At 43.8% G+C, this 26,670-nt stretch overlaps 1 protein-coding gene across 1 annotated transcript; it reads right to left on the reverse strand.

The window, feature by feature from the left end:
• Positions 1-26,670, reverse strand: fam184b (family with sequence similarity 184 member B; the record flags this gene model as incomplete). Its single annotated transcript, XM_080029958.1, has 18 exons — positions 26,414-26,670; positions 20,688-20,876; positions 19,360-19,998; positions 17,850-17,985; positions 17,246-17,397; positions 16,431-16,964; positions 15,011-15,118; positions 14,508-14,812; positions 8,768-8,918; positions 7,747-7,866; positions 7,379-7,511; positions 6,021-6,151; positions 5,483-5,598; positions 3,978-4,349; positions 3,757-3,871; positions 2,278-2,385; positions 701-1,146; positions 1-73 (listed from the first exon to the last, which is right to left on the reverse strand). Exons 1-18 carry the CDS (start codon positions 26,561-26,563, stop codon positions 1-3), a joined length of 3,978 nt encoding a protein of 1,325 aa, XP_079886084.1. The 5' UTR covers positions 26,564-26,670.

A 26,670-nucleotide genomic window follows, 5' to 3' on the forward strand; every position in this document is an offset into this window, starting at 1 on the left:
TCAGAAGGAGAAGTATTTGGTGTACCACTCCTGTTGTTGCCCCTCTGTCCCCCTCTGCTCCAGATACGGGCCCCTGCAACACAGCAAAAATACACGCATTGACTTAGAAAAATCGTAGTTAATATATTGTCATGCAAGGTTCATCAATATGTTCTTTATTTTTTCTCGTGCAGGTAAACACAACACCACACATTCTAGTGAGGCAGAAGGGATAATTCGGATTACTTTTGTGTGACAGACTCTATAACTTCTGTTTTAATAAAGATGTTGCATAGTCTACCTTTAACCAATGTATCATGTCCGAAAAGGAGTATGAAGGAGTATAGTACTTATTTAATAATACCCCTTCTCCAGACTCAATAATGTATTCACCGCAATTCTTGAGCAATTTCATAATGTAATGTTTAGACCTATTGCATATTTGATGCATTTTCATGAAAATGTTAACTGTACATAAACACCCACACATATACATAATTATGTATCCATACAAGTGTATTCACTTCCATGCACCATCATAAGTACAAAAAAGAAATGTTTTAAAATGTATGCGGTAACTTGAGAAACACACACCCATTCTAGCGAGATGAAAGAGCTGCTCCCTCACGACTCAATGTCGACCTTGATCATGTTTAAAATGGATGCATTTGGGAGGTTTCTAGTACCGCAGACAAAAATGATCAAAATGTACATAGCCTACCTGATTGATTGGACGTGCAGCAGGTGTGTGTGGGGCTCCTGGCAGGAAGAGGGCGACACGTAGCGGATGCCCGTCTGCGGCGAGGGGCAGACAGGCAGCGGGCCGGTGGGCGCCGGGGTAGGGGGCACGCAGGAGGAGGAGGAGGCCCGCGATCTGGTGGAGGGGCGAGGGAGGGACGGGGTGGAGGAAGAGGAGGACTGCTGCTGCTGCCGGCCCAGGGATAAGGAGGTGTGCTTGTGAGGCAGAGAGGAGCTGCAGTACTGAGGGGAGTTGTGGTGGGGCTGGCAGCTGGACTGGTGGGGCAGCGTGGACGACAGGTGCTGATGGACAGAGGAGGAAGACGAAGACGAAGAGGAGGACTGGGGCAGGAACGCACTGCTCCGGTCGGACGAGGCGGCGCCCGGCACGCTGGTGACGCGGGTAGGAGACTCCTCCATACGCTTCCTCTGTGGGGGGGGAGGAGAACAAACGATAGCAGAGTTAACGTTGGTGACACTGTACTCAAAATTCTTTGTCTATTATAGTTAAAGGTGTATATGCCGTTTCAGGGGACGGGGATTTGTTTATATTCGCAAAGCCTGCATTAAGTTTATAAAAAAATATTTTCTCAACATGTAATTCTTAGAATTGAATTATTCTATAGTCAAAAAATCACGGTTATGAACTACACTTTGGGCCCTGCTGCTGTGAACAACACCAGTGAAATAGTAACTTTTAAGGAAACTTTCTAACTTCAAACAGTGTTGAAAGTTTGTTTATTCAGTAATGAGAATTTATTTTAGAAAATTATCACTTCTCTGACACACCCAAAGTTACATACAGTGCACCTTTGAAGAACACCCATTATGAAAAGCCTTTTAATGTTTTTTTAAGAATAATGGTGTTGGACATTACACCATGAGAAAATGTTCTAGTAGAAAACCAAATTACAATTTTGAACCTGAAAACGAGCATAATATGTGACCTTTAATAATCACATAAATCAAAATGGATGTTATCTAGGATTAAGGTCGGCTGATGCGCTTACTGATATGCGTTTTTAAAGTGCTCTGAGGCTGCGTCACACGATCCAAGAAAAATTGTTACCCTTGGTGTATAGATCCAAAACATAAGGCTGCTGATTTTCTGTGGTCAGCTTGAGTTCACCAGTTACAATATTATTCTGGAGGAGATGTATACATACACTCCTGCAGCATTGTTCAGCCATTTTATCCACTCTCATGCGGTTGAATGAAAAATGGTTTAATACAAAGCCTTAGATCAGGTGTTTATTCAGCCCAATTTCTGCCGAATGATCAGCGTTTGGCACTCACTGACCATAGAAATAGCCACCTTAGAGATGTAGGCTACCCTGCAGAAGTGGTCTATGACACAAAACTTCTCACCGTTGGTACCCTTTGTAACCGCCATGACTCCAAGCTGACCACAGCGTCCATAAGCTGTTAAAAAAAAGAGACAAGAAATGACAAAAGGTTGGCTCAGGCCGCAGTGAGCACTTCTGGCCTGACGGAGGCTATATTTGATGAGTATACATGATGTGTGTGCCACGTGCCTGGGCACAAACAGACAACACTCACCCTCATGGTTGGCGTGACGCTCCCGGGCCGGGACTTGCTGTCACGGTGCCTGAGGGTGCTGTTGTCCCCGGCAACAGGAGGGTGGAGCTGCAGCTGATGCCTCTCTTCCTGGAGGGAAGGAGCATGAGGAAGGACATTTGGTTTTGGCCTTATTCACAGTTGGTGTTGTATTAGCCTGCGTGTCTGGAGGGTGTACTTGTGTGCCGAGCTGCCTCATGCCACACAGATGGCAGACGCAGCACTCCGGCAGAGGATCATTTAAAAAATAAATAAAAAATGTAATTTGCTCATACGCATAAAAGGCCGCAGACTATTAAAGAAGACGGTGTTTGAAATCGTCTGTTTTTTTGTTTTTTTAAATGCACCTTTACACTTACAGCCAGTATTACAATGATTCTGGCTCACAACGCTTGATTGGCTGCAAGAAAACTCGTCTTGTCAGGTAATTTTACAGCATGACAGCAGTTTTTCTTGGGGCGACTGGCTCAGGTGGTAGAGCGGGTTGGCCAATGATCCAAGGGTTGGCGATTTCGATTCCCGCCCGGCCACCTGTGTCATGGTTGTTGTGTCCTTGGGCAAGACACTTCACCCACCTTGCCTCGTGTGAATGTGTATGAATGCTGTATGTTTGAGGTGGTGGTCGAAGGGGCCGTTGGAGCGGAATGGCAGCCACGCTTCCGTCAGTCTGCCCCAGGGCACCACCACCGGTATGACTGTCTGTGAATGAATGGAACCTGGAACCCTGTAAAGCGCTTTGAGTCCCTAGGGAAAAAAGCGCTGTATAAATCCAATCCATTATATTACTATTATTATTCCCTTTGTTGCCAGTTTATTAGTGTTCAATATCTATGTCTCAATATCAACTCAAGGTCCACCTACTCATTACTACTGTAGATTTTGGCCACATCACTCCATTCAGATTTGGCTACAATTTATTATTCAAATATTCTAGTTTTTCTTGTTGCAATAAAGGGATCCTTTGAAAGCAACAGGCTACATTAAAGGCCTACTTCACCGGTTTGAATATGACGGTGTATTGAATTCTGAGATCCTATGTATGTCTCCTAACACTCTTTCTGCCTTTTCTCAGGCTAGGATGAACCGATTTTAATTTTTTTTGCACATTTATACTACATAGGATCTCAGAATTCAATACACCTTCATATTCAAACCGGTGAAGTAGGCCTTTAAGCATTATTGACTACATCGACAATTCTTGTTCGTGGGATCAATTCATTGTGGTTTTTTGGGGATTTGTTGACTTGACAATATGTGAACAGTATGAAATATCACTACACTAATCCTTTATGAGCCCATTCAGGAGAGAAGCTTTTCACATGTAAACCGGCGACTGTGTGAGTCTGTACATGTATGCTTGTGCGTGTGCATCTGTGTGTGTGTGTGTGTGTGTGTATGCATATGCTTGTGCGTGTGCATCTGTGTGTGTGTGTGTGCATCTGTGTGTGTGTGTGCCCTCACCACTAATCGTTTAATGAGCTGGTCTCTCTCAGAGAGTCTCTCCTGAAGCCTCCCCAGCTGCAGGTCATCACATCGAGGCTCCCTCCTCCTGCACCGCTCCTCTCGCTCACGCAGCCTGCAGTTAAATCATATACACAAAAACACACATTTTCTCTCATACCCGTCGAAATTTTCAACCAATAAGAACCTTTTATTTTTTGGGCTTGTCAGTTTCCACTCACTCGTTCTCCAGGGCCACGATGCGAGCCTGCAGGTGTGTCTGGGCGCTGCTGTATTCAGAGACCAGACTCTGCATCTCCCTCTTGTGCTCCCTCTTGATCTGGTCCACCTCCTCTCTCCTCTTGTCCTCCTCCCGTTCCTTCCTCTTCTCCTCGTCCACCTCCTCCTCCTCCTCTTCTTTCACGTCCTCCCCCTCTTTCTTCTCCTCCCAATGCTTCTGGGACTCTTCCAGTTTCTCCATCTCCACCCGAAGCTTCTCCACTTCCTCCTTCAGACGTTGGGCCTCCTCCTCCAGCTGGGCGTCTTTCTTCTTCTCCAGTTTAGCGCTTGTGTCTTCTTCCTTCTCCTCGACTTCGGGATTCTCCTGGACCGTCCTGTGAAAGCGACAGTACATGACAAGAGAAGGATGGGAATAATGGAAGTGGCCTGTTTGATACTTAACAATCAGGACTTATTAAAAACGGTGATTAAGGCTTTGGTCTACAGGACAACACATCAGGAATCCTGAAAAAGGCTAAACCATCACAACAGCTAATTTAGCCGTCGTATTACTACTAAATATGCTTTTTTTGTGAGGTATGCACAGTTGTTGCTCTAGTTTATACATTCAATAATAAAGCTCAAGAGAAAATAGTCTATATTGCATATGTGAATATAACGGTGTCATTTAACACATTAAGAACACAATTTCGTCGGGATAAAATGACCCCTAACTCTTCCCTTAATATATTCACATTTAGTGCTGAAGGGATAACAATAAAAAAAACGCTGACATTGAAATTACATGTTGTCCCTTTCTTGACCCAATGATTGGTTCCACTCTCTTGCGCTACATATAAAGCGACAGCCGGCGGGGAGACAGTTTGCTTAACTTATCATAAAGATTTTAAACAGTTGGGATTTAGCCAGCCAGGCTATGTGCAAAGCTCACTCATTAACACATTATATTTACATGGATTATGTAACAGGCCCGGCCATAATCTGTTCATTTGTGAGCTTTAGAGGTGTTGGTAGGTATTTTTCCAGCCTTTGTGCTAAGCTAAGCTAACTGGACACTGGTGTTAGTGCCATATTTAGGCCTACCACTGTACAGACATAAGTCTGATATTGATCATCATCATCTAACTCTCAGAAAATAAGTGAATAGGCGTCTCTCCCAAAATGTCAGACTTTTCCTTTAAATTACGGCTTCATACTTGGAAGTGGGTCAATACGTGTTTATAGACTCCAATGTTATTAGAGCTGGAAAAAGAATTGTTTGTTTACTCGACCAAAAAATGTACTGGCAAATATTTTACAATCCATAATAAAAACTTCAGTTATGTTTCAAGCAAAAATGCCAAACATTCACCTTTTCGGGTTTATGCTTTTCTTTGTCATACTTGATAGCACACTCAATATCTTCAGTTAAGCAGATGAATTGATAATGAAAATAATCGTTAGTTGCAGCCCTGAGGGATGTCATTTATGTTGAAGTTACTTTACATGCTCCTACATCTGTCCTTACCTTTCCTTTAAATGCTTTTTCAGCGTTGCATTTTCTCTCTGCAGCTCCAGCATGGCACAGCGACTCTCATCCAGCTGTCGCTCAAACACCTGATTCTGGTTCTGCTGCTTCAGATCCTGCACAGACACACATGTGCGCGCACACAGACACACACACACACACACACACACACACACACACACACACACACACACACACACACACACACACACACACACACAGGTAAAGATTTTGGGGTAAACAGCAAACCAGCTAACTCCGTGACAGGTGTTATCTGTAGTGATATGTGTGCTACATTACCAGTAGCTGCTTGAACTGAAAGATTCCAAGAATCCAGTTTTCTAAATGATTAGTGCAGCTGTAACAGTGCTGGCTTAATCCCAGAGCCACCAAAGATTATAGTAAAGTAAGTGATGATGACAGTTATGAAATAGCTGTGTTCTGCCTGTGTGTGTGTGTGTGTGTGTGTGTGTGTGTGTGTGTGTGTGTGTGTGTGTGTGTGTGCGTGTGCGTGTGCGTGTGTGTGCGTGTTCATTACCTGTTGCAGAGCCATCATCTGTGTGTGTGCCTGAAGTTGAGCCTGTAGGTCCTCTATCTGCTGCATGTGTCTCTGGGTCATCTGTCTGCTCCACTCTGTGTGCTGCTGGGTCAACTCTGCACGCTGCTTATCTGATAACACACACGCAAAACACACACATATTATATACAGTATAAAGTATATATATATATATATACACTCACCGGCCACTTTATTAGGTACACCTGTTCAATTGCTTATAAAAACAAAAAGCTAATCTTCCAATCACATGGCCGCAACTCAAGGCATTTAGGCATGTAGACGTGGTTAAGACAACATGCTGAAGTTAAAACCGAGCATCAGAATGGGGAAGAAAGGGGATTCAAGCCACTTATAAAGTGGCATGGTTGATGTTGGAAGGCAGGATGGATCCATGCTTTCATGATGACCCTACCATCTGACTTTCGCAACTGAAATCTAGACTCATCAGACAAGGCAAGACTTTTCCAATCCTTAATTGTCCAATTTTGGTGAGCCTGTGTGAATTGTAGCCTCAGTTTCCTGTTCTTAGCTGACAGGAGTGGCACCCGGTGGAGTCTACTGCTGCTGTAGCCCATCTGCTTCAAGGTTGGTCGTGTTTTGCGTTCAGAGATGGTATTCTGCATACCCTGGTTGTAACGAGTGGTTATTTGAGTTACAGTTGCCTTTCTATCATCTTGAACCAGTCTGCCCATCCTCCTCTGACCTCTGACACTGCCACTCACTGGATATTTTTTTCTTTTTCGGGCCATTCTCTGTAAACCCTAGAGATGGTTGTGCATGAAAATCCCAGTAGATCAGCAGTTTCTAAAATAGTCAAACCAGCCCTTCTGGCACCATCAACATTGCTATGTTCAAAGTTACTTAAACCTCCTTTCTTCCCCATTCTGATGCTCAGTTTTAACTTCAATATGTCCAGGTCTACATGCCTAAATGCATTGAGTAGCTGCCATGTGGTTGGCTGATAAGTTATATGTGTTAACAAGAAAATGAACTGCTGTACCTAAAAAAGTGGCCGGTGAGCGTATATGTATATATATACTGTATATATATATATATATATATATATGTAGAAGAAAAAAATCAAATCGGGCCCATGGTTACAGGTACCCTTCTGCTGTTGCCATGGTGAGGTGTATCCATGGCAATAGCAACCTCACTGTTGAATTTATAATCCCTGTGTGTATATCGCTGTGTGTGTGTGTGTGTGTGTGTTTGTGTGTATGCGTATACTTGCTCCTTTGTGTGGGCTATACAGATTGTGTTACTGTCTGCGTGTGCTTTTTCTTTTACTTATGCTCACGGCTGCATGTGTTTGTGTGTGTACATGTGTGTAATACCTAGCTCCAGGTGGTGCATTGTCTGGAGTCTGTTCCTCTCCGACAGCACGTCTTCTTTGGCCTGTTTCTCTAATGTCTGCAGAGCCATGGCATGACTGTGTCTCTCCTCAGCTGACGACTGGGTTTGGGGCTCCTCCAACACATGAACACACACACACGTCCTTTTTACAACAGCAGCGTGCTTTTACAACTGTCTGTACACCGCAGACGTGCTGCGCTCCACCATGTATTCTACACTCACAGAATAACATTACGATGCCTCTTCACTGCAGCGCTAGCATCAAAGCTGCTTAATTATTCATCACAGAGAAAAGCTATGAAAGAGAGTACACATGACTTTTGTGTGTGCATCTCGTGTGTGTGTGTACCTGCAGCAGCTCCCTCAGCTTCTTGTTTATCTCCTTGGTGTCTTGGACCTCTTTTCTCAGCCTGTCAATCTCAGGGTTGCCATGGCAATCGTCCCCTGAGCCCGCCTTCCTTTTTTCCGCCTGCATATGTGAGACAATTGCGAGTAATGCATTTTGAAAGTTGTGTGTGCCATCATCAACGTAATCATGGGTTGATGAATTTGCAGCAAGGATAGAATTGAATGGAGATGTCGCTCTTGTTCAAGATTTGTATTGTGCACTCAAAACAGGCTTAGGGAACTAATTAAAAGATTGCTCCAGTGGTTCAGTATTGCACTACTATAAAGTTGGGGGATGGTCAAATCAATGCAACAACTGAAGTATTTTGTTGCAACCTATCTGCCTGGTGAACACCCACATATTGCTAACTACACAACCCAGTTTGTACGGCTAAATATATCATCTTCACGCCACAGCTGAAACACCCCAGTTACGTCATTAGGCTTTTATTCTACCTCCCTTTTCTACATGTGGTTATGAGAATGATTGACGTGAGAAACCTTTTTTGATTTTCGATTAATTGTTTCTTCTCCAAGCTAAAAGCCCAAATATTTATTTAGAATATTTAGACTTAGATGTGAGGATTTGCTGCCCTTTCTTGGAGAAAACGTAATATCTTTTCTTTTGTGTTTTGGACGGTTGGTTGGTTGGCTGGTCAAAAAGAAAGACAAAAAAAAGCATCATATTGATAAATCTGATTAATAAGAATGGATCATTTCTAATTAACGTCTGACATTACCCCATGAAAAGAATTATCAGCTGTAGTCTTTAATTAACTAAACGCAAGGAGCTTCATAGATTGAGTAGTTTATAGTTCATCAAGCTGGATACATTTTTTCCACTTATAAAAAAGACTTCAGGTTCGCAGCCCACATCCATCTCCATCTTTCTTCAAGAAAAAACCCACGGTGATAATCAGCACTGTGGCTATGGGGTTCTAGGGACATGGAATCACAGATGGGGTTTTGTGAGGGAGACTGACCTGTGACTGTTCCTCGCTCAGTTGACTCTGCAGCTCAGATATCTGGCTGTGCAGCTCCTGCTCTTTGTTCTGCCACCTCTGCTCGCTCTCTGCAACCGCGGCGTTCATCTCTATCCTGAACTCTGCTCTCAGACGGTCCTCACACTCTGACCTGGAGATGCATCCAACACAACAAGAAGTGAGGTAGAGAATTAGGGGAGAACGGGGTTATATGTCACACGGGTTGGTTGTCACATTGGTTATATCTCGGCACCAGAAGGCACGGTCTGGAAATGTCCAGAATTGGGATCAGAGGTCGCCTACATAGTCCTCTTTGGAGTAAGACTGCTGAACTTGAGGTGAGAGGACATTTTGTGTTTTTCATGTCATATTGAAGATACACTCAACAAAAATATAAACGCAACACTTTTGTTTTTACTCCCATTTTTCATGAGATGGACTTAAAGATCTAAAATTCATTCCAGATACACAATTGTACCATTTCTCTCAAACATTGTTCACAAATCTGTCTAAATGTGTGATAGTGAGCACTTCTGCTTTGCTGAGATAATCCATCCCACCTCACAGGTGTGCCACATCAAGATGCTGATCTGACATCATGATTAGTGCACAGGTGTGCCTTAGACTGTCCACAATAAAAGGCCACTCTGAAATGTGCATTTTTTTGCTTTATTGGGGGTCTGGGGACTCAGAATCAGTCACTATCTGGTGTGACCACCATTTGCCTCATACAGTGCAACACATCTTCTTCGCATAGAGTTTATCAGATTGTCAATTGTGGCCTGTGGAATGTTGGTCCACTCCTCTTCAATGGCTGTGCGAGACGGCTTATGGTGGAGAAATGAACATTCAATGCACGAGCAACAGATCTGGTTGATATTCCTGCTGTCAGCATGCCAATTGCACGCTCCCTCAATGCTTGTGGCATCTGTGGCATTTTGCTGTAAGACAAAACTGCACATTTCAGGGTGGCCTTTTATTGTGGACAGTCTAAGGCACACCTGTGCACTAATCATGATGTCAGATCAGCATCTTGATGTGGCACACCTGTAAGGTGGGATGGATTATCTCAGCAAAGCAGAAGTGCTCACTATCACACATTTAGACAGATTTGTGAAAAATGTTTGAGAGAAATGGTACAATTGTGTATCTGGAATGAATTTTAGATCTTCAAGTCATGAAAAATGGGAGCAAAAACAAAAGTGTTGCGTTTATATTTTTGCTGAGTGTATTTAGCTCCTCAGTATTTTTCTTCTAGGCTTTTACACAATGGCTTTATAACAAAACACTTGTTACCCTTAAAAAGTGTTAAGGGAAAGTTATAGTTTAGATCAGGGTTTCTCAACGGGGGCGGTACCGCCCCCTGGGGGGCGTTCGTACAACCTAGGGGGGCGCTGGGACCAGGCTGGGACACAAGCTTTTTTTTTTTTTTTTTTTTTTAATTTTTTTTTTAATAAATATCTTTTAAACTTTCTTAAAAATCTTATAAATCTTTTGACTGCAAAAATAGGTTACCTGAAATAAACAGCCTATTTTAACTTTTCATGTTTCTAACCCCTCGACCTCTTTTTAAATATTCTCTCCAATGTTCTGCGGTCTGCTGACTGTCACAGCCTTAGAAAAGAGAAGGCTCTGCAGACAGCCAATCAGAGGTCTTTGAGTCAGAACAACCAGCCAATCAAAGCCTTAGCGGCAGAGGGATCAGCCAATCACAGACTAGTATAATGACGTTTACTGATATTGCTAATGCTAGCGCAGCGAGATTCAAACTTAGACTAACTATTGTCTCTGAGGTGGAGAAAACACAGAGTAATCAGCCAAAGCATGGAGTTAACTAACACACAAGCAGAACCATGTTAAAGACACAACCCTCATATGTTGGAGAGGGACGATATACTAAACGCTGTGCACCGCGAGAGGCTCACTGAAGCCCTGTACAGCAGCCCTGGCAACACGCACCGTCTCCATCCTACTCTGCACTGTTAAACTGAAAGCTAAACTATCAGGTGAGGGAGGGGCCGATCGCACGGCTGGATGATAGGTTTGCTGCATTTAAAAGCCTTCACGTCTTCACGTGCGGTACAATGATAGTTTAACTAGGATTATTTTGTTTTAATGATAAAGGGAAGCAATGTTTGTTGTTATCATGTAGTCGCAATGTGTTAACTCCTCCTGTCGATCATTCACTGTGTTAGTTTCCGGTATTGTGCCGTACAAATAAAAGCCCCCCGCGATATTTCTTTTCTTTTCTCTCCTTTCCCTGTCTATTTTTTTACTCAGTAACGCAAGTGATATAAAATGTAGCGAAGTACAATACTTCACAATAAACATACTCAAAGTAAAAGTATAGGTTTTAAAAATCACTTAAAAAATTACAAGTAGCCTAGCCTAAATAGTAAATGTAAGTAGTAGGCTAAATGTAATTAGTAAATGTAATTCGCTACTTTACACCCCTGATTACAACCAATGCTGATAGTGTTTTTTCTTTTTATGCAACCAGCCACCTGACAGTGGGTTAAATCTGCCTATCATAGACAGGCTCATATTGGGATTTTTTTTAAATAATTCTTATAAGAAACCAAAACAGCACAGAAAATATGTTTTATTGTTGATAGAGGATGTAGCCAAAACATATTCTTAATTGTGTGTGTGTGTGTGTGTTTATGGTTTTTTTTTTTTTGGGGGGGGGGGGCGCTAGAGTGTCTCGGTAAGGTTAGGGGGGCGTTTGCTCAAAAAAGGTTGAGAACCACTGGTTTAGATTGTTGTTAGCTAGGTAACTAATTGTTAGATGGTTGTAAGCCTTGATGCTAGCAAGAAATTCCAGATAGGGTTGGTCGTCACATTTTCTTTGGGGTTGGTTATGTTATCCAAAGGAACCCAAAAACAAAATAAAATGTCAAGCTGTATCCTCACTGACACTCCAGAGAAGGAGAGAATAAAGCTGGAAAAGGCAGCTAGCATGCAAAAGAAAAAAGGGCAACAAAATCAAAACGACCCAGTGCATCAAAATCTAGAGAAGCTGCCAAGACTACTGCACCCCCAGTGCTTTCCACCCCAGCTGGTGAAGAAGAAACAGAAGAGAAAGAGACAGGAGGAGGAGTCTTCATCAGATGAAGAGCATAGTTTTTGTTTGGTTTGCGTGGAAGTGTTCTTCAATAGCCGTTCAGGGGAGGTATCAGAGAAATGTTGGATGTGCAACCAGTGGGCACACAAGCTCTGCTCAGTTGGAGTGAGCAGACCCTATATTTGCCATCACTGTAACTCAGATAGTGAATGTGTGAAGCCTAGTTGAGTAGGCTATTATTGTTAGACCTATTTGTTTTGTTCTTTATGTTGTTACATGGCTGGTCTTAATATGGGTTCCCTGTTCGTCTTCCTTGCTCATTTTGTGTTAAGATACAATACGTTATGTAGGCCTATTTGTCAACTTGACAATGCAATTAAACTTTCAAATTTAGTTCTGCCTTCTTTTTAACATTTTTCCCATTATGATAACATTGTGACAAACAACCCCATAGTGTGTGACAACCGACCCCATTGTCACTATGTGTCAGAGAGTCTTTGATGGTGAATTACTTCTTCATTACAATAAGTTGGAAAATAAAAGGGATACATATTTCAAGCTAACACCTTAAGCTTCAAACTAATGTAGGAATGACTATTGAAAGATGTTTTGGTGATGAGCAATTCTCACGAGAGTAAATAGTGTGCCTACCAACCCCGTTCTCCCCTACCATACATGCAACAAAAATTACTTTGTGTTCCTTTTCCCCTTCAACACTTTTCAAGTTTGAGGGTTAAGTAAACTGGTAATCTCTCATTTTGCTTAATAACTTGATTTGATAAACGCCCACATACAGTAGGTGCAATCCTGGTTTTCTTGGTTGTATTATGGTTGACATTGGTTGTCTCCCCATGGTTGCTATTCTGGAACCGAATCCTGAATACCTTTAGCCTAAAGAAGTTTAGTAAAGTGCTTTTGCATGGAAATGTATCCTGTTGAGGGGTGCTATTGTTGCTTATTCAGCAATAATGATAGCATACCTGTAAGGGAGGGAACTCTGTATGGAAACTGGTATTTTAGAGCCATTTAACACACTTTAAATGTAAGTAATTGGCTGTTCTCAGTGTGTGTTTAGAATAATCAGAGTCAGCACATAATGAAAAAAAAATAACTAATTGGTTTTCTGAAAAACGCATTAGGGTTGATGTTTGTTCAGGCTGCGACATTGATTTCATTTCCAATGAGGTACTGACACTGTTTGATGTATCCTTTGTAGCATCATTTTATGGCTGCAGCTCATTTCTTTGCATGTTTCGTCGGGGCAAACACAACATCAACGCAGCTCGTTTAAATAGAGCCAAATCAAACTGAAGCGAGGAGATTCACCCCCACAGCTTCTTTAAAGGAGAAGTAAGTGATATTTTTGTCATTAATATACTTGTTCAATCACTCTATATTCATACACCAATCACTTAAACACTATGCACAGTTCATAACACAGGTCTACCAGTCATTCAGCTTTTCAGTAATTTGCCAGATAAAATTTCGAGTATTCTGCTCGTTTTTTTATCCAATCAGGAGACAGAGCGCTATAAAGAGGCGGGTCTCTGTACCAGTGGACAATGACTCGCTGCTCTCCATCGCGGCACTATCTGATGAAGACGGCTGCGCGTTCATGTGATCGTGACATAGGGATGAGGGAGGGGACTGCTAACTGCAGTCACCTACAGGAAGTTTGCTTAAAAAGGACCATATCACTAATGCCTCGTTTCCACCGAGTAGAGCGGGTCGGGTCGGAGCGGCTCAGAGCGGGACAGCTCACTTTTAAGAATCTCGGTGGTGTTTCCACCGCCGACCCTACCCTTACTGGTAGAGCGGGGTTTAGGCTGGACTGCGATAGCCGCCGCCAGAATGTGGGTCAAACTATCGGGCTGTGGAACAACTGTGGTCAAGCCAGCGGTCTCTCGTTTTTGCTTGGTCTAACCAGCCGCTTCTTTATTTATTCCCCCCGTGTTGTTGTGAGCACAGAGACGGCTCGGTGCAACTGATAGAGACAGTGAGAGAAGAGCGCTGGCTGCGGCAGCTACGTGACATCGTAGCAGTGGGACACAGTGTAGCCAACTGATTAATTTAATGACGAGGAAAAACACCACACAATAAACAGTGCTGCGCTCACATTTTCGCCAAAACACAAGACTCACTTCACTCTAGCCGAGGTCACTACACACGGTGGAAATGATTATTTCGACCAACTTTGGTCAAGCCAGCGGTCTCTCGTTTTTGCTTGGTCAAACCAGCCGCTTCTTTATTTATTCCCCCCGTGTTGTTGTGAGCGTGTATTTACTACTATCTATGGCGTAAACACACTGAGACGGCTCGGTGCCACTTATAGAGACAGTGAGCCGAGATGACTACACATGGCGGAAATGATTCTTTCGACCAATCAAATGACGGCAGTGTGTAGCTCCGCCTTTTAGGCACCCTTTCAGGTGGCTAGTACTCCTACGGAGGAGTACTGAGATTAGGAGCGGCTCAGAGCGGTTAGGTGCGCTTAAACCGTACCCTACCCAACTTTTGCCAAATGAAAAGCCAAACTACCCGGACCGAACCGCTCCGATCCGACCCGCTCTACTCGGTGGAAACGAGGCATTACTTCTCCTTTAATGGGAGAGTCAATACTTTGTAATGTTAGCCTTTTAACAGTTCTGGCCGGTTTGGTGTTGGTTGTGCTATTACCTGATGCGGTCCTCGGTGTGCCTGTGGCCCTGCTCTAACAGACTCCTTTCGGTGTTGAGTCGGCTCTGTTCAAGGACTTTCTCCTCCAGCCGGTGTTTGTCGGCGCGCAGGGAGGCCGCCTCTCTCTGCTGCCGCTCCCTCTGTCTGTCTGCCTCTTCCTGGGCACGCGCCAGTCGACTGCGGGTCTGCTGGAGCTCCTCTTCCAGACGGGAACACTGAGGTCCACACGAGGGTAAGGCAGCTTCAGGCTCCACCTTCTCCTCCCTGCTGTCCTGCTGTTTGATGACCGACTCCAGCCGACAGATCTGAAACAACATAAGAGACTCTTTTTTTTTCTCACATACTACACAAGCGTTGTAAATTATATTTTTTTCGTAGCCTTAACTGAGGTATTTTTGTTGTGGAAAATCATCGTACATACTGTAGCATCCACGTAAACATATTTCGTATTTATTTATTTTTTAAACAAACAGCAACATATCTGGTGTAATTTGACCTCTGACCTCATTGGTGGAATCTCTCAGTTTTGTCCTCAGCTCCTCTCTTTCCTTCTCCAGCCCGCCGCGAAGCTCCTCACCGGTTCTCCTCTCTTCTTCCAAGTGAGCGCACACCTTCCAAAAAAAATGTATCCTCATCAAAAACCGTTATTACATTAGCAGCTTATCTTCTTTTTGGTACTTTAACCTAACCATGCTATCGTCTCCTTAACACTAAGCCTAATTAACAATTAGCCACCATGAAGTGCTCATTATAATGGCTCAAAGGGCAGGCAATTATGTGATAAAACCTCTTTATATTTCTACATTTACACTTCGTTAAAAATGAAGCTGATGAAACTTGCTCTTTTAGACCATTTGTTCCCAACATGGGGCTGGGGACCACTCAAGGAGTCGCAAGATGATTAAAGGGACAGCAGACCAGACAAAAGAACATTTATTATACACGTTCTTTTGTTCTGATCTCTGCTTCCAAATGAAATAGGATAACAATCTAATATTGATTGGCCTAGAGACACTGGGTCACAAAAAGGTGTTCATTTTGAGGTGTTTTTTTTTACACTAAATGGATGACTTCTGCTGAGGCACAGACTGGGTTCAAGAGCGTCATCAAGTTTTTGTGCAGCAGTCTGATTATTTAAACCCACTTAAGGAGAACAACCTCGTAGAGATTAACAAATTAAGGAAAAGGCTATAAACGGGACTCGATCTCTTGACTGGAGAATCCTGATTTCTGTGAATGCTGAACAGAGCTTCTGAGTGACATGTTTCACTGTTGCAGTTGTGGGACAGGATGAAAGGAAAATCACTTCTAATAGTGGTTCGCCCTTGTATCCATAATAATTACAAAGTCCATTTTGAAGTGAAACTAAAATAATCGAGCCTGTATGTGCTGGCTGCCACAGCTGAACAGCAGGCTATTTTTAAGACTCAGATACAAGTGCACATTATGGAAACGCTGTGTCCTCGTTCGACTGCGGAGCCTGAGCTGCACTCAGTCCAAATGCTCTGACAAAGAACGAAAGATTCCAGCATTACTTTAAGGATATGACGACAATGCTTGTGTGAAAATGATCACGTGTGAGCAGGACTTCACTGATCACTGTCTCAGTTACTTCTTTGGGCAGTGGTTAAAAAATAAATTGTATAAGCTTATTAATATCATTATTATACTTTTGTTATTCCTTCCTGTTCTTAATAACTAATTTGCTATATTGGCTGGAAATATCTTCAAAAAGTCAGAAAAACTGTGGCTTTTGTTTTCGAATTTGGTGAGATACGCCGTACCTTTCCATTGTACAGTTACGGTGTTATGTGTTTATAGACATTCATGGTGACACTCGCTGTAAAGTGTAACTTCTTCATGTCCCTTCTGCCATATTAAAAAAAAGAAAAGAAAAGTAGAAGCTCTGGTTGGTTTTCACACCTCTTGGTTGGTCTTCTTCTCCGAGCTCAGCGCCTCCTGTACGGCGTGCAGTTCGGCGGCGTGCCTCCTCATCACCTCCTCTATGGCTTTGCGCACCTGCTCCTTCAGGCGCTTGCGGTCCTCCTCGGCCTTCTCCACCAGTCTCCTCTTCTCCTCCTCCAGTTTGTGCTGCACGTTGGCCCTCTCTGCCTCCACCTGCTCCATGCTCTTGTCCAGCTGGGAGCGAACGCGAACCCTCTCCACTTCCAGCTCCTTCCTCAGCCGCTCCACCTCCTCCTCCTTGTCTCTCCTCAGGTGTTCCTTCACCTCCTCCGCGTCCTTGTGCAGTGCTTCCTTCTCCTCCTCTCTCTCCCGGCGCATTCTGTCCATCTCGTCCTTCTCTTGTTCTCTCTCCCTCTGTGAGGCTTCTCTCTCTCCCTCTATCTCCCCCTGCAGTTTGTCCCTCTCGTCGTCCGCGTGCTTCTGGATGCGACGCAGCTCCTCGGTCTGGGCCCGCACCATCTCCGAGCGCAAGCTGGACAGGGCCTCGGTGTGCTATGAACGAACACACAACAGAACAGACACTCAATGGCCACTTTATTGTATGTACAGTCCAGTGTAATTAGATTGCAACACCACCTCGCTAACCCAACCCTTTCGGATACTTTACAGAAGCTGCGGCTGCCTTGAAGGACAAGAAACTAGTTACTAAAGATGGCATAATCTACCACTGCCTCAAGTCTTTCCACATATGTTTTAAGTCTTCCAACTGGTGCATTTCCAGCAGACATCCACTGTGTGTCTGTGTGTTTGTGTTTGTGTCTGTGCCTTTTTACCTGCCGTATCTGCCTGGCATGGTCACTGTTTCGTCCACTACTTTGCAGCTCCAGCTCCCTGTTCCTGCTCTGCAGACGGCTCACCTGGCTCCTCAGTTCTTCCACCTCAGCACACACACACACCTCACAGCCTCCGCGATTCAGCAGCTCCTCTGATAAACACACACACACACACACCAAAAAAAAATTAAAAATTTAACACAAGCATGTACAGACATAAAAGTGCACAATCGTCATGTAATGATTGAGTATGCATATAAGAAACAGAATAAACTTACAGCGGACCAAAACTGAATGAGGAAGCGCCTTAAACAAAAATCATCCTCATGCAATAAATACAATTCTGCGTGTTTTTTGCTGACTGGGTATAACGAGACACAATGATGAAACGGTATGCCTTTGTAGTGGATGAATAATGTGCCGTGTGTTGCATTTTTCTGTACATGTTATGATAGCGTGAGGCGAAATCTTAATTACCACTGAGTCATGGAAGTGAGTAATGGAAATGTATTGAGCTCGGCCGACTTGCATGCGAGCGTCCTCTGGCCTCCTCTGGCCTGAGATAACAGGCGCAGTGAGAGAATGGCTATGAGTGGCCGGCTACCTGCTCTGCTCTGCAGCTCGTCCTCCTGCAGCAGCAGCCTCTCCTTGGCCACGCCCAGCTCTTCCTCCGCCCGTTTGGCCACGCCCTCTGCCTCTGACACACGCCTCCGGTCCAGCTCCAGCTCCTCCTCCAGATCCTAGAGGGAGACAGACACCCAGGGCAGATATGAGACGTTTGGAGAAGGGTGTTGTGATGAAGACGTTTTTTTTGTTGGTATTTTACCCATTTTGACAGTTCAATATCAGATAGTACAGGTTTGAAATGGGGGGAGAGAGAGGGATGACATGCAGTAAAGGTCCACAGGTCGGAATCGAACCCGCGACTACTGCGACAAGGACTGAGCCTGTGGTACACACTCTACCCACTACGCCACCAGAGCGCCCCTAAAAGACGAACACAAGTTTTGACACAGATAAGGGGGCTAGGAGAGATCGGGGACACAAGTCAGAGAGGCGAGGATAAAAAAAATACAAGTTGGGTGAAATGTGGTGAGTCAGGGAGCTATCTCAGCCAGCTGCGGGGCCTTTAATGGTCTGCTGTGAGGGGTTATGTCAACTCCGTGCCAAGACTCGTATAGGGCTTCTTAATGCTCCTCCACACAAGGTGGTAATGGCGGTGGTGCATCGAATCTATCCTGCTCAAACTACTCATTAGCAGAGAGTTGGCAGTGGGAATAGCACTCAGGGAGGGCAGCATGTGGTTAGACAAGCAAGATCACCCCTCTCTCTCTCTCTCTCTGCTTCCCATTACCATGATCATTAGCTGGGTGCATCGGAGACAGGAAGCTGCAACATTTCAATTTCCTTTTACCTCTGTTTTCGCAGCAATGGATTCCAGTTTCAGGGCGAGTGAAATTATTAAGTTTGAGTCTGTCTCTGTGTGTGTGTGTGTGTGTGTGTGTGTGTGTGTGTGTGTGTGTGTGTGTGTGTGTGTGTGTGTGTGTGTGTACTTATACAGGCGTCTTTGTGAGGACCAGTTTAAGCTATTAACCATCAGAACGAGGACATTTTGTGAAATTGAGGACATTTGACCCTGTCCTCACTACTTCAAATGCCTGTTTGAGGGTTAGTGTATAGTTTTTAAGGCTAAGGTTAGAATCAGGCTTAGGTTAGGGTTTGTGTGAGGTTTGGGTCTAGGCATTTAGTTCTAAAAAAAACTTACTTTGTAAATATTACTGTGATGTCTTTTACTGTGACATCACAGTAATATTTACAAAGTACGTTTTTTTTAACCCTATATTTCTCTTTCTGTGATGTCACGAGAAAGAGAAATATAGGGTTAAAAAAACACTCTTTCTGCCTTTTCTCAGGCTAGGATGAACCGATTGCAATTTTTTTCGCACATTTATACTACATAGGATCTCAGAATTCAATACACCTTCATATTCAAACCGGTGAAGTAGGCCTTTAAGGTTAGGGTTGGGACAAGGGATACTTTATGTCGACTAGTGTCCTAAGATATAAGTATAAGAGTGTGTGTGTGTGGGTGCGTGCGTGCATGCAACGCCTACCTGTATTCTCTCTTGCAGTTTGACTGTGTTCCTCTTGCTCTCGGCCAACCTCTCCAGGTGACTCTCCACCTCCGCCTCTGCCCTCTTCACCCTCTCTCGTAGGGCGCTGTGCATTCCCTTCTTCTCTTCTTCCTCCCTCTCTTCCCAGCGCCGCCGCTCCTCCCTCCACTCGGCCTCCGCCTTCCTCCTTGTTTCCTCTCTCTCCTCGTTCAGTTGGCTCACCCTCTGCTCCCAATGCTCCCGTTCCTCTTTCACTGCTCGATTCTTCTCCTCCTCTGCTCGCTCCCCCTCTTCCCTCAGCGCCTTCACCTCTTTGGCTCTCTCTGAGTCCTCCCTCTCCTCCGTTTGCCTCTCCTTCTCCTTCTTCTCCTCCTCCTTTTTCCTGTGTCTCTCCTCGTCCACTGCTTTCTGTAGCTCCTCACATTTACAATCCAGATCCTGGATCTGCTGGCCAGCCCTCTCCAGCTCTTTGCCCAGCCTCAGGCTCTCCTCCTGGGCATGGCTGATCCGGGCTTTGGCCTCCTGGAGCTCTCCCTCCGCAGCCTGCAGCCTCTCCTCAAACTCTTTTCTCAGCTCTGCCTCAGTCACACGCTCCCTCTCCCCCATGTGGATGCGGAAACACTCAAAGTCGGCCTGCACCTAGGGGCACAGAAGGCAACATGTTACCACTGCAATAGCATGAGACATTGTCCACTAAGTATACTTTTTTATAGGGTTATAGGTTATAAATCTCTTCTGTTCAGCCTCTGTCTGAAATGCTTCATTTTAGCCTGTCTCTTTAAGCCCCGCCTTCCAAAATGCCAAGTCTGCTCTGATTGGCATTATAAAATATGTAATCCTGGAGCACTGCTTATACCTGTGGTCACCAAAAATAAAAAGCCTACTTGGACAACTGTACAACAAATGTACAACAGCAAAAACAAGAAAAAACTTGGCATCCGACTAACACAACCAGACATTATCAAGACAAACATTTCAAAATAAAAGTTAAGGTCCATATACATTATTTATCTCTAAAGATGATTTCTATTTCCAAAGAGAGTGCTTGAGAGAGAGTCATGTGGGGTATTTATGATTCATGTTGATGGCTTATCATGGCGCGCAGCATGTTAATCAGGCATGAATCCCTAGAGTGAGTAAAGGCATGGGCTATCTGGACGAGGCTGACTGTTGTAGGTCACTCGGGGGGCGGATTTGATTTGTTGCCCCTGCTGGGAGTTAACAAATTGAACTGCAGCAATACAACTTGCCCTTGAATGAGGTCAGTTTATCTCATGATCGGAAGGGTAATAGTGCACACACACACACACACACACACACACACACACCTGGGCTCCGACCCTCTGCTGCTCGTCCAGAGACTCCTGCAGCTCGAGGAGGCGTGTCCTAAGCTCAGAGCCCTCCCCTTCATGACACGTCTCCATCAGGATGTGGTGCAGCTCCTCATGGTGGGCGTGGCTCAAGGCCTGCAGCGCAGACTCCATCTCCTCATTCTTCATGTTCAGAGAGTAAATCACCTGGAGTGTCAAAAAAAACATTCATGCAAACGTTTGTGAATAAAAGTTTGCCAAAATGGATCGCGTTGTGTCCCAAGAAATGATTAATATTGCATAAGTTGTAATAGTGCTTATTTGCCAGCTAATAGCCACATATCAGGCTATAATCGACAATAATAACGGTATCAAAACCGACCAAATAAATGCCACACAACAATCGGCGGCAGGTGTTCATAATTTATTCTGAAAATAACGTTTCAATCGAAATCTGATGTTTCCATGAGGCATTTTTCATTCAATTCTTCTTAAAAGTTGCTCTGAGGAACTTTCAGTGTGTGTTAATTCTTGCACCGCCTTTGGATGAAGGCGGTAGTGGTTTTGCTACGCCAGCTGTTGTTCCTGGGTGAGAGTGCCCATGACAAAGGCATTAAGAAAAGCTATATAAAAAGAGCATTCTTTGCAATGAAGGTCTCATTTGCTGCTGCATGTAATTCATGAACATCAGAGGAAACATTTTACTGTTTCATAAATATTTAATAGTTCCTCGTAGCACCTAATTTGCACACAAAAAAAAACTTGCGGATGGAAACATATTTTATGAGTTGCAGAAGCTGAACAACACAGGTTCTTTATGTTTATTAATTAGTCTTGTTCATCAGTAGGTTATGTATGCTTGGCTGCAGCCTGCCATGTCTCAGATAGACATAAGGCTATTCAGGGCTTTCTTCTTCTATCCCTTGGGTCAAGTGATTGAGGAAAAAGTGCTTTTGTGTAGCGCTTCTCCTATTTTTGGAACTTACTGCAGGATCATTTAAAGCTGAAACAGCCAGTCATTGTTGGGATTATGCTGACATTGAAGGACTGAGCAATAGATTGTTCCCATTTCATGAGAAAAGTTGTGAAGGCTTTACATCTTTAAGCCTTCTCGTTTGACTTGTAAGCACATATTGAGTATAAAATGGCTCTTTTTTAAGGATTACATTTTCACTTTTTTACTTTCCTTTTTCTTTTATGTGGCAGGATTTCATTATTGGTCTGATGATAGATTTCCACTTTTCAACTCGTGCATATTAAGAGTATCGCAGTGTTATATGCATTGAAGACAAAAATACATCCTTGTGGAGTCAAGACAATTCCCTCTGTGGGGTTGTTCCCTACATATTCATTCAAACATCGCAAACAGCAGGAAAACTGACACCGACACTCGTCCACAAACAGAGACATTATGGAGCCAATATGTTGAACTGGCAGCTTTTTGATAACAAATATTAAACTGACACCACAGTCTGACACAGAAACACATACATCCTCAAAAACAAACAGCCACACTGACAAACACTGTGTATCTACTGTAAACAAAGTTCTGTGAGTTAATAGAGTCCTGTGGTACTGCAGCTTCATGCAGTGATTCTCCTGTCTGCCAGCTACCAGTCTTCCCAATATAGATACTGACTAACACCTGAAATATGGCCTGTTTCCCCCCCACTCTTCACTTTACCCTCTACGCCATGTCTACAGTGTCATCATCTGCTTCCACTGACCCTGATGTCTCACTTACCCACTTGCAGAGGTGTGTGTGTGTGTGTGTGTGTGTGTGTGTGTGTGTGTGTGTGTGTGTGTGTGTGTGTGTGTGTGTGCATGAGTTGTATGCAGGGGACACTAGGCTCATATTTTACCCAGACGCCTCTCTGTCTGCAGCACACAGCTGGCACTGCACTGCCGGACATTCCCCCTGTGTGTGTGTGTGTGTGTGTGTGTGTGTGTGTGTGTGTGTGTGTGTGTGTGTGTGTGTGGCAAAACCTCTCTCTTACACACACATTTTCATTGTCTCACGTAATTTCCCATGCATCTCCATTAATCTATCACACACTGTATTTTATAATACAGCAATAGATCTTGATGAAGGGTCAAGGGACATGTCAGTCAAAAACATGGACAATACTATGTGTTGCTGGCTATTGAAACACGTCATAGGGCACAAACTTTGGCTGACAAAATGTAACCCATGACTCAAAGGAATGAAAGGGGACTCTGAATCCAGGGCAGGTTCCAAGAGGAGTGTGTGCGCGAGCTGTTCTTGGCTGTCCTCGGTGGCCAGTTTGAAATTGAGAGCAAGGAAGACATTATAACAGGAGACAGGGAGCGACAAGACCATTTTGAAACATAAACTACCAAAATGATGTCGACAACCAGATATTGCACAAATATGAGATTGTTAAAAAATCTCATCCCAAAAGAGATATTCATATTGCTGCTTTTTAACAGCGTATTCTCTTCTGAATAGGCTTTCTACTTTGTAACCTGGCTGCAGAGATCTGCTACAATTCAGCCATAAGAGCATCACATTGAATAACACTAACACTAGACTTTGTTTAGACAATTTAAAGCAAGCATTACATTAATTTGCCCATGTGAATCTGAGGGGTTGCTAGATGATGACAAAACAGATATTAAAACAATTGCTCTCCTCTATGATACAGGCCTAACATTTATTATTTCTTCTTTGGATTAAAGTTGGATGTTTTTTTTGTTTTGTTTATTCCACATATTTAGGACTGAGATTTTTTTTCACAACACAATCAGGGGAGATACAATTAATCTTTCCAAAGCAAGTAGTTAGTCATTGATCAATCTTAAAGGATCAAAAGCCAAAACGTTTTTCACTTAACCCTATCTTTGAACATGCTGAACCTAAAAGGGAGACTTTTTTTTAAACAAATAAATATGAATAAATATATGAATAAATTACACAGTCCAACTGTTCAAGTTGAAATTATAAGAAGAATTTAGATATACAGTATTTTGGTTCACTGACTCTGCTTGTTCAAGCATTTCACATTATGTTGTTATTTTCAAATGTGGGCGCAGTGCACTCTGTTACATGGGCTCACTTTAAGCTTAGAATAAACCACACAGTAAAGTTAGCCTTTGATTCGCAGCACTTTATAAAAGTTTTAAGAGAAGAGATGATGTTTAGCATCATAATATCTGTTTTAGAATCACTTAAATTGAGTATTGCGAAACATTTATTTAGAAAAATATAGGGCTAGTGTCAAATTCAAATAGACCATTTTGGGTATAAACTCTTAAGACTTGCTCAGAGAGTGGCGAGAGCCTCTTGCTACAGTAAATCCTGTCTCGAGATCCCCATATTGATCCTGCCAGTCGATAATGTTATTCATGTGGCCTCACAGGCCAGTACCCGGGCTTATTGACAAGAACTTCATAGTCAGCAAAGCATGAAATTAATATTCTGTCTTTGGTGTAAAGAGGAGCCGAGACGAGGCTGTTGAAAGGGGAATGAGATGTAGACTGAATGGTTGGTGCACAGAGGAGAGGTTAGGCAAAGAGACAAGCTTGCACACATTTCTCTTACATCAGCCCCCTTCCTACACACACACACACACACACACACACACGCACGCGCGCACACACACACACACACACGCATCAAAGAGGGGACTGGGTGTGCTGGATTACAATGCAGGGAACATTGTGACAGGGTAAGTACCGGAAATCACACGAACAGAATTAGAGCTGCCAATCAAAAAGGTGGGTGTATAGGCCAACAAGCACTTTGATATGCTACTGTTGATCTCTGCGGGCCACATAGAGAGACTCTGCATCCATGTGGGCGTGTGCATGTCTGTTCACGCACATGCTTATGTGAACATTCACAACAGCTGGCCTGGTCAGCTTTCTTCCCATTGGCTCGTTCCACCATGTAAACACACTCCTGCCATGCTACTGGTTTATATTAAGCTAAGCAGCACCCATTCAACCAGGACAGAGCACTCTCAGATGAAGGGGGAGTGGAGCTGTGTAACTGAGTGGAGTGAGGGCTGACATACAAGCATCTGTGTGTGTGTGTGTGTGTGTGTGTGTGTGTGTGTGTGTGTGTGTGTGTGTGTGTGTGTGTGTGTATGTAAGAATCCACACTCACTGAGAGCAAGGTTTATTTATCATAAGGTTACCACAGCTGACCCATTTCCCGCTTCTATCCTCTCCCCTCCACACACCACAGAAAGACTCAAATAAACCATGTGTCACATGCCCAGCATCCTGTAGCTCAGGGGAAGTGCTTACACACCAAATATCAGATTTGATGATTCTTATGTTTCATCGGTCCTCCAGCTCTCAAATTCATATTCACCGTGGTCATCACAGAGCTAAAGCAGGCTGGCAGGGTTGGCATAAAGTTTCAAGAGATAGAAAAATGTCCAGTCTTTTCTCTCTTTTTTCAGCAGAGGGGCATGAGAGAAGGGAGGACTAGGCAGGCATATTCCCCTAACAAGTACAGACACGTGTGCTGACCCCTCATCTGTGTCATATTTGTTTGTGCATGCCTGAGTGTATGAAGGAGAAGCTTTCTGACCAACACACACACACACACACACACACACACACACACACACGCGCGCGCACACACGCTAGGAAAACACACACTCACACAATTACACAGACACACACACACACATACACACACACACTTCCAGGGGCTACACAGAGGTGAACCCATAAGGACAGATGTGAAGTGCACAGTCATCAGTAATTGTCATAACTCAACCAGCGTTGGGTCATGTCCTGCCTCTGTAAGCATTGCTGCTCCAGAGAGTGAGGGAGAACCCTCATATAGCACACTGCTTACTGTCTGGAAAGCCAGAGCAGACACCACCACCACCTCCAACGCTGCTGCACCTGCCAAGCATCCCTGCAGATATGTGGTGATATGTTGGTGCTATGATGAGGAAAAACAATGTGTTTGATTGATTCCTCGATTAATGCATTTGAATGAAAAACATCAATCATTTGCTGATTCTTACAGATACTTCAACGTGGGTTTTTGATGCTGCTTATTATCACTGTTATTTGACACTTTTGGGTGCCCATGTCTTGATCAGACAAAGAAAGAGATTTTGTGCAATATTTGCTATACGAGATCTGCAATCATTTATTATAATTTCTTTATTATTAGACTATAATTATTTTGACATGTAATCGCTTAAAAGCATACATTTGACTAGTAGGCTATGTCGAAGATAATCCATGCACAAACTGATATGGCTCCTAATTGCTGCCCCAATTGGTTTGGCTCTCAAATAGCTGAAGATCTGCACCTGCAGACTCAGTGATCGCGGACATCTAGGCTAGCCTATAGGCTACTGTGTCAAGTCACGAAGATGATTCAACCCATGTTTTCGAATCATTATCCCAAGAGCTATTCAGGATGTATAACATAGGCTCATCTAGGCTGTGTTGCACGTATCTGACTGTTAGTCTATCACTGCAATGTAGCCTATTATTTCTATTCTATGGACCACTTCCCTTGGGTTATTTCCTTCTTCTTTAAACAAAAAAAATCCAGTCAATCGATTTGATATAGGCTAAGGATTATTTTTATTTTTTTGACAGCTGTTGGTGTCCATCTGATGTAGACTATCATCCATCACAGGATAATTACAGGTCTCAAACTGTAACCATGTTTCAGTGCCATGGCAGCCATCAGGTCATCCAATCAGCCGGCGCGCGCCTCTCTCGGTGTCACCGGCAGGTCTTACCTTGGTGAGCTGAGCGATCTTCTTGCACATCTTGTTGTGCATCTGGTAATCGTAGAGCTCCTGCTCGATGTTCTGGAACTCTGCCGCAGTCCCGTTAACGGCGGAGCCCGGCCCGGAGGGCTGTGCAGCCTTGCCGGCGCCCGAAGCCATAATGAAGCCCCCCCACGGGAACTTTCCTGACCGGAGGATTGTCAAAAATGATCCTGCCGCCTCTCAGATGAAAATTCCCACCCAAACCGTGTCAACTTTTCACTCGC

This window comes from Ammodytes marinus (assembly GCF_949987685.1).
Source record: "Ammodytes marinus genome assembly, chromosome: 6".
In the NCBI taxonomy this organism is placed as follows: domain Eukaryota; kingdom Metazoa; phylum Chordata; class Actinopteri; order Uranoscopiformes; family Ammodytidae; genus Ammodytes; species Ammodytes marinus.